This window comes from Vespula pensylvanica, chromosome 11 (genome assembly GCF_014466175.1).
Source record: "Vespula pensylvanica isolate Volc-1 chromosome 11, ASM1446617v1, whole genome shotgun sequence".
NCBI classification, from domain to species: Eukaryota; Metazoa; Arthropoda; class Insecta; order Hymenoptera; family Vespidae; genus Vespula; species Vespula pensylvanica.
The window spans coordinates 5,357,129-5,366,406 of record NC_057695.1 but is presented as its reverse complement, the minus strand read 5'-3'; the positions used below and the strand labels follow the sequence as shown (position 1 = coordinate 5,366,406).

The 9,278-nt window shown below is 31.0% G+C and overlaps 2 protein-coding genes across 15 annotated transcripts in view; one reads left to right on the top strand and one right to left on the bottom strand.

Moving 5' to 3' along the window:
* The window catches only part of LOC122633029, a 188,436-nt gene extending 180,413 nt beyond the window's left edge, over window positions 1–8,023 (top strand). For 3 of the 6 annotated variants that reach the window (XR_006328002.1, XR_006328009.1, XM_043820475.1), the window contains 2 exons: window positions 5,192–5,416; window positions 7,643–8,023. Coding sequence is in view for 1 of the 6 variants with exons in the window: in XM_043820475.1 (XP_043676410.1) it covers window positions 5,192–5,263 (72 nt within the window). In the remaining 5 variants the exon portion in view is untranslated. Of the gene's footprint in view, window positions 1–3,768; window positions 4,104–5,191; window positions 5,417–7,642 lie in introns of those variants that run through there. The other 3 variants (XR_006328007.1, XR_006327994.1, XR_006327998.1) reach the window with 3 other exon arrangements.
* LOC122633024 (lachesin) overlaps window positions 1–9,278 on the bottom strand; it is a 233,225-nt gene that overhangs the window by 151,734 nt on the left and 72,213 nt on the right. The gene's annotated exons all lie outside the window — the stretch shown is intronic.

Here is a 9,278-nt window from a genome sequence, read left to right as displayed (position 1 = left end):
GAAAAAGGAAGAGAAAAAGGAAGATAAGAAAAATCGATACGAAACGAACACACACGGATACATTATCCGTTGAGTACACACACTCACGCACATACGTACTACGGAAACGTAAATAACTATTATACACAGAATAACATTAAATTTCCGTTCACGTACGTTAGTCGTTCTCTTTTACCCGTGGAGAAAGAATCGTGGATCTAGCTACTGGCTAACACGTTCGTCGAAGACGCGATCGAAGAAGGTCCGAGATATATCCAAAGAAGAGACGACAAAGTATCGAAACTTTCGAGAGTCACCAAACGTCTTTTACGCCGTATCTCTATTGTCCCTGGATTTATGGAAAAGGAAGCTGACCTAACTTCACTGTCGTCTTTGTTGTCGTTCGACGATAAATTCTATGACTCTACCGAAAGAGAAGATAAGCGTTTATCCTCGTCGTTGTTTCTTGATTTATGAAAAGTGTGTGTATATATATATATATATATATATATATATATGTATATGTATATACATGTATGTATTTGTCTTTTTCCTAACTACTTGTATTTCTAGAGAAAATTACTTTGGCTCGTACAGTTTCATGCGATACAATCATGAAAGTGTCCGGCAAACTGAAATTTTCTTTTATAAAAAAAGAAAAGAAGAAGAAGAATAAGAATAAGAATAAGAATAAGAATAAGAATAAGAATAAGATTAAGAAAAAGAATAAGAAGATGAAGAAGAAGAATATGGTAAATGAACTTATGTCTTTGGAAATTAAGTAAAAGGAGAAAAATTGAATTGAATATGAAGTCGATGACCAACTATTGTTTTGTATTGTCTTTTAATACCGGTATTTGAAGTATTAACAGAATATTTGTAGGTTTCTTTTTTCGATAGCTATCGAGACAATTTATATTCTTCCCCTTTTTTTTATGTGCGTCATGCTAGTATCTATATTCAAATGGAAAAAGTTGAATAAAAAGTCGATAGTAATCGCCATTGTCTCCTTTTAATCCTCACTATATCATCGATAGTGGTATTTGAAAGAGTTATTCGAGAATTTTTAGCGTTTTTCTAGTAGTATCTAAGCAGTTAATATCGTACTATTGTTTGAGTTGTTCGATATACTCAAATTCGCTCGAGTTATTTGATATATTTAACCAAAAAGAGAAAAGCAAAATAGTTGAACAAAAACTCGACGACGATTTTCATCTCTTAATCATCTCACTTTAAAATTATTATTCTGTTCATAATATCATTGAAGAAAGAATGATTAGAAAGTTTGTAAATCTTTTCGTTAATATCAATTACTTTTTTTTTTTTAATCATTTGATACATCTATTTAATCGAAGAAACAAAAATAGGAATTTGATAATGATCAAATTGTCTCTGTTTAATCCTTAACTATTAGCATATTCATAGCGGTATATTCAAAACTGTTTGTAAGTAGTTTTTGCTAGTAGTTCTATGCATTCTCTATACTTTTTTTCCTTTTCTTTTTTTTTTTTCAAGTCATCCGGTATACTCTACAGACTGTTTGCACGGAACGAGTGCCGGAGGCCTCAGGCTAAACTCTAAAGGCGAATTCTCTTCACGCTTCTGAGAGCGTCGGGGAAAACCTCCCGGAAGAACATCTCCGGTCCGGTGATTAAGTTACCTCTCCACTGAGGATCCGTCAAACGTCCTCCCGTTTTTGCTCTTTCTCACTTTCAACGTGGCTCTTTTTTTCTCTCTTTCTCTTTTTCTCGTTTTTCCTCTCTTTTTCACTTTCTTTCTTTCTTTCTTTCTGTCTTTCTTTCTTTCTTTCTTTTTCCTGTTTCCTCTCCTCTCTCTCTTTTTCATACCTTTTCTTTTCTCTCTTTCGTAACCTCTCGCTTTCCGTCTTCTCTTTTGCAAACGCGGGACGAACATTGACAAGTGAATCGAATCCTTATTGAAAGATCGTTAAAGATCTTTATAACTTTTCAATTATAATAATTATATAATAATCAAAATATATAAAATGTAGATATGTAACATATGTATAGATTGTTTAATGGTGTAATTTAAAATTGGATTTATGGGACCCATTATTTCGATGGATTTCAAACGTCGTGCTCGACTTCGTTGGAGAAATCTGAAATATATACTTTCTGAGCGATCTTACGTTTATCTTAATTGAGTTGTACGATATGGAAACGATATGGAATAATATTGTTATGAAAGAGAAAAAAATAAAAAGAAAAGATTGCATTTTAATGTGCATTTAATGCAATGATTGCATTAAACATTTGTCCACAAATCTGACACTAAAAAGATATATGTCTAATTCTTTTTCTTCTCGTTTATCACAGACGTTTAATACATAAGTAAAAAAAAATAGATAAATTATTAAATCTAATCTCTTTTCGCTATTAAAGAAAAAAACAAAGTAAAATAAATATAATTTATCACGTATCTAGAATAAATCGTAAAGGAATTTTTTTAAAAGGATTAAGTTTCGATGAAAACAGAAAACGAATAGAAGGAAAGACTATATTTATTTTTATTTAAATATAATAGTATTATAATGATTAGAAATAACAACGACGAGAAACCATAGAAAGACAGAGAGTCAAAGAAAGAAAGAGAGAGAAAGAAAATTGTATAATTCGTACTGATAGCCGTTCGGAAAGCTGACAGGAAGGATCCCTTTTGTTAAATATTAAAATCGTTCCGTAGTCGATTCGAATGAAATTCACGTCGTGCAAAAGCCGTTTAAAAGCTGCAGGCTTCGTTTACTAAACGGAGCAGAGAGGCAGAAAGGCAACGACACTGGAGAGAACAGCTGATCGCCTTCGTGTATAGTTTTCAATACTCAAAATGCAAAGTCAACGAATATTTAATTACCAATATTTAAATATCAGATATATCGTGAAATAGGATAAAAAAAAAGAAAAAGATAGAGAGAGAAAGAGAGAGAAAGAGAGTAAAATTGAATAAATTGGCATATGAATTTTAGAGGTCATATAGAGCCGAATGTATCTACAGATAAACAAATACGAGAGCTGTATAAAAAAAAAAGCAAGAAATAAAAAAAAGAATATAAAAAAAAATTGAAAAAAGAAGATATATTTTTATAACTGAAAACTTCGAAAAGAGTTCGAACGAATGCGGAGTTATATGTAAAAAAAAAAGTTTTATTTATTTATTTATTTAAACACATACACGCATAGCAACGTCAAATGATTGATGTTATAACTCATACTATTTAAAAATCACACACTACGAATTAATACGTAGTATTACTAAAGGAAAATATTTATACAAATGTCTATTCTTGATTGTCACGTACAGTGACCGCTTTCTGTGTTTTCATATCCTCTGTGTATTCTGTTTAGTGTAGAGCAGTCGTAGTCAGGTCGTTGAAGAGTCAACATCGTTCGAGACAAACGTCTAAAGATAAGTTTTAAACCGTTTTTCTTCTCTCTATGTAGAATGTACTTTCTTCTTGTCTCTTTTAAATATCTTTTCAAGTATTCTTTTTTTCTTTTTTTTTTTTCATTATATTTAATTTTAACTGAGATATATATTAATTGAGTTATAACTTATGTAATTAAAATATATGTTTATCGAGTAATATTTTCTCAATCTAAGAATTACATTCTTCTAATCAAAAAAAAAGTTAACAAATTTTTAATTGATTTTCAATTTATTCGTATACTAGTGATCAATGAAAAGTTTTAATAGTTTAGACATTAATTATACAATGTTAATTATTTTCAGACATTTTTAAAATCGCTTTATATATATATATATATATATATATATATATATATATATATGTGCGTGTCTGTATGTGTTATAAAGTATATTGATATAATATATGTATATCTGCGTATATATATATATGGATGAAGAGATTATTCGTTGGCTAGTGAGTTGCACATAGTACCGAAGCAAAGGGTTCAACATGCGTAATTCCCGATTTACAATTTACTCGCTCGCTCACGTGAGCTCGACCGGATGTACCTGCAACATACTGTTGTAATGACGAGCTCGTGCGTGAGCACAGTCATTGTACTCTCCTTCCTGTTTCAGTACAACCACCCCTAATCATCGATCCTTCTCGCCTACTAGTCATCTGTGTATCCGCGTTCGAGGTGAATATACGTACGCGAGCGTGTATGTCTGAACGCATATATATATATATATATATATATATATATATATTTCTCTGTTTCTGTATAGTGTATCTATTTATATGTGCTTTCATGCAGAAATGTTCAAGGATGTAAAGTGTTATAAATTGATATAGGAATAATTTCACGTTCATATATTATTGCAGAAATAAAGTTTTTTAAAGTAGTTAGAGAAGGAAGCAAGTTAAAAAGAAAAAAGAATTTGCATTAGAGATAATTTATCGTTTGACCGTAAGATATAAAAATATAACTTTGTTATCTCATTGATGACAAAATAACAATGAAAACTTTACGTGAGCCATTGGATGTATATCTAGTACAGATATAATAGCCCGTATGTTTAATATAATTTACTATAGGTGAGACTAAATGATTCTGTGGGAACTGTCATGCAATTCAATCGCTTACCTGTATATACCGATAATTGAATCAAGTATTCCACCATGCTCGTTCGTATTCGTTTCGAAAGATATTATTTATGGCTTTTGACTATCATGGATATTACATTGTTTTACTTACATCGACCATATCATACGTTATTTGTATTTCTATACTTGTATATTTACATCGTTAACTCTATCATATCGTATAATCTCTCTCTCTCTCTCTCTCTTTCTCTTATTTGTTACAAATCATACAAATCATATTTAACTCGATTAAATCAGAAGTGTTATCGAAAGAATAACTTATTTTTATTCAAAATGAACTCGAACTTTTATTTAATTTTTTATTAAATGATAGTAAAAAAAACAATTTCTAGAATCTAAATCTATTCTTTGATAAGTAGGTAAAATCGATTGTTGATAAGGTCATTTTCTGTATAAAAAAAAAAGAAAAGAAAAAAGTTAGTATAAAGGAACGCTGAATAGAATCGAGATTTAAAGTCGATTTAAAACGAGTCTCCTAACGTCTCAGTCGTCTTTATATATATATATATATATATATATATATATATATATGTCTATATATATGTCTATATATATGTCTATATATATATATATATGTATGTATATATATATTCTTTTTTTATCTTTTCGTGTGCATTGCAGAATCAGAGAAGCGAAGAGGCACCTTACGTTCTGTACGCTTCAGAAAGAATCGGGAAAAGGGAGAGCTTCTAGCAACGACGAAGGAAATGGGCGACGAGAGAAATGGAAGGTTAAAAAAAGGAAAGGATAAAGATTCTGTGGTGCTTTTCATTCCAAGCTCGTTCCTACTGGCCGTAGGAATCCAATAATTGATCCAGGGAGATATACGCCATGATTTAGCCCCGGGTACGCGACGTGACACATGCATTTACACATATACATACACGCACGTACACGCAAATATACATACACACACACACACACACACACACATATAAGATGAGCTATATAAGATGTTATAAAATGTATTAACCAAAATGATTAAAACTATTCATATTTCTTTTCAATTCATATTATTTTAATTATTTAATAATAATATTTCTATTGATATTTCTTAATAATTTTCGTCATAAATAATTTGTAACACTTTATACATATCAATGTAAATGCATATATATTTATTATTATATATCTATATATATGTATACGATAACACACACGTACACATCTGTATATTTCAAGCTATCTACGCGGTTTATACGCGTTATGAAACGCGTATAAATGTGGCAGTGATTCTACGTCAGCTTTAACTTTATTTTTCAAATAAAGGTGTAGGATGGATTTATGAAACGCAAAGCGTGGCTTTGAAAAAAATATTTCTTCAATATTCTATGAAATGGAAAATGCAAATAACGACTTAAGCTTCGCTCTTTTACAATGGAAAACATGATTGATAAACGCGCACGCGCGTTCTTACAAGAGAGAGAGAGAGAGAGAGAGAGAGAGAGAGAGAGAGAGAGAGAGAGAGAGAGAGAGAGAGAGAGAGAGAGAGAGAATTTAATTCGTAAAGTTTAACTTGTACACGGTAAGTTAAGAGTTTCCCTTGTTACTTTCACGATAAGCTAACCTATCGTAATATTAACGAAACTCGTCTTATCGCTTATTCGTGTTCTTTCTATGATATTGCATACATCTCACGGAATATAGCGGTATGTTTAATATTTATTATAAACATTTATTGTAAAGAAGAGAGATTGTCATTGTGAATATGTCATCATAGGTGTGAACAATGATTTAATATTGACGATAAAAATATTTTTCATAATTGCCTTTTATTTTTTATAAACTTGTTTTATCTGTATAGGTAGGTACCAAAGAGAAAGCAAGAATAGTGTTTAATAGAAATTAATATCGATAAAGTTTTTCAAAATTAAGTATATTCATATCTAAACATTTGAACACTATACTGTTTCGAAGGGAGTTATAAATTTTGACAAATATTAAATTTAATTATTGTAAGATCACTTTTATTATATAAACATATGGAATATATGATATACGTATAATATACACAAAAGTATCGAATGGTTTTAAAATATTTATATTCATTTTAAAATGTTAAACATTATTTTATCGGAGACAAGGATTATGCATTCAATTATTATGATTTTATTTTTGATAACGACGGTATTATAAAAATAAATATTAATATGTAAATTGTTATTTTTAAAATTGTTATAGAGAAACACGTAAAATAATCATATATTATATATATATATTTTATTTGAAAATTATGAATGTAAATAAGTTTGAAAAAATAGTAAAACAGAAAAAAAAGAAAAGAAAAAGGAAACTCGATAAAAATGGAAAAGTTATACTCCCTCCACTCAACATTATTGCTTCTCACTGTACCTGCATCGATTTTATACGCACGACGAGGCTCAAGTCATGCGTGCGAAAGCTCCTCGTAAATCTTGCGTGAAACGGTCGAGAAGTTGCCTTCTCTAACGATCTACCTTAGCATCCTACGAACTTCGAAATGGCGAAAATCAAAAGATAAGAAAAGAAAAAAGAGAAAAAGGAAAAAAAAGTACGAAGGGAAAAGCATTGAGATCAAGTACGGGTGAATGGACGACGGATGAAAAGAAAGTATGAAAGGACAAGTATAATGTGTGTATAAACGCATATGTGTATGTTTAATATCGCGTAACGTGCAAGGTTACGGCCACATACGATGTTAAGAGTTTACATAAATGTATACATAAAAGTACATAAACTGTACATAAACTCGTTCAAAAAGCATTCCAGGTAAATAATAAAAAAATCAAAAAACTGAATAGACGAGTTGATAAATAAGGTAAACTTTTCAAGAAATATTCATTACATGAAAGGGAGAGAGAGAGAGAGAGAGAGAGAGAGAGAGAGAGAGAGAGAGAAAATGTTATATAAAATATAGATCAAGTCATTCTAAAACTTTCTCGAAATAATCTTTCCCTAAATACCGCAATATTCTTATTACTCATACTAAATAATTTCTTTGTCAACGTTATAAAGCAATTACGAGATCTTTTCTCGAAATTTTCAAAATCTACTTAGACTTTCTTCTAATAATATTTTTTTGTCTTATTACAGATGATCTACATTAAGATAGAGTAATCAAGTGCAAGAGAAACAATCAAGTCCAAGGAATTTTTACATATGAAGAAACACATACGGAAGTCAGTTGTCCATGTATACAAAATCGTGGATACATCCGATATGACACATGCTACGTTCCATTGGATAACATCATTATTCTTGAAGATAATCGAAGCAGTTTGAAGAATTATTAAACCAACGAGCAATCCATAGAGATCATCAGTCAAATATTTTCCCTTACAGAACACCGAATAATTATCAAGTGGACAGAAAGCACTATATAACACAAAATTGTGTAATATAATACTTTGTGAAATAGAGAGAGAACGATAAATACTATTATACTAATCCGAATAAAATACATTGTATTATAGTGCGTTACACTATTGTAAATTATATACACCTGTAAAAATCTTCATATAATATAATAACAAATCTGTATAAATGTAAATATATATATATATATATATATATATATATATATATATATATATGGAATTATAATATAGCATAATTCATACTAAGTTAAGATTACATACTAACTAAAACACAAACAACACATCCATATACATGAATGTAATTATTCATGCGAAAATATTATAATAGGTATCCAAAAAAATATATGTTCAAAGTATTCTAAACAAAGAAAAACAAAAATAAATATCATTATAAAATATACAACTTGTTCTTTATTAATACTACAAAGTAATCCAAAATGACTAATTAATCCTATAAAATCCCCATATATCTATTAAAAAAAAGGACTTACTACTCCAAGTTTTAGAAGAACTTTGTTAAAAAATATTTCAACAAAATCGATACAAATGATGTGCGGACAGGTAGAACATAATGATTTACCAGCTCTAGGTAAGCTATCGTCTCCTGCGAAAAAACCAATATTGAACAAAGCGAGAAACCTTTCCGCAAACCGAGCCTTGTATTAGGACCACATGATACGTGAAAAGGTAGCACGGGTTACCGCGCCAAATCCTGGTAAGTAGTATACCCACTCTTTCGAAATTACGTGTTATTGGCTCCGCAAACAATTCTTCCCGCAAATCAGGAATTGTAACCGGGTCACATGATGACCGAAGAGGTGGCACGCGAAAGCGCGCCAAATCCTGGTAAGTAGTATATCACCTCTTTCGAAATTACGTGTATTTGGCTCCGCAAACAATTCTTCCCGCAAATCAGGATTTGTAACCGGGTCACATGTGGACCAAAGAGGTGGCACGCGAAAGCGCGCCATATCCTGGTAAGTAGTATACGCCCTCTTTCGAAATTACGTGTTATTGCCTCCGCAAACAATTCTTCCCGCAAATCAGGATTTATAACCGGGTCACATGATGATCAAAGAGGTGGCACGCGAAAGCGCGCCATATCCTGGTAAGTAGTATACCCCCGCTTTCGAAATTACGTGTTATTGGCTCCGCAAACAATTCTTCCTGCAAATCAGGATTTGTAACCGGGTCACATGATGATCAAAGAGGTGGCACGCGAAAGCGCGCCAAATCCTGGTAAGTAGTATATGCCCCTCTTGCCAAATTACGTGATATTCGCTCCGCAAACAATTCTCCCCGCAAATCAGGATTTGTAACCGGGTCACATGATGATCAAAGAGGTGGCACGC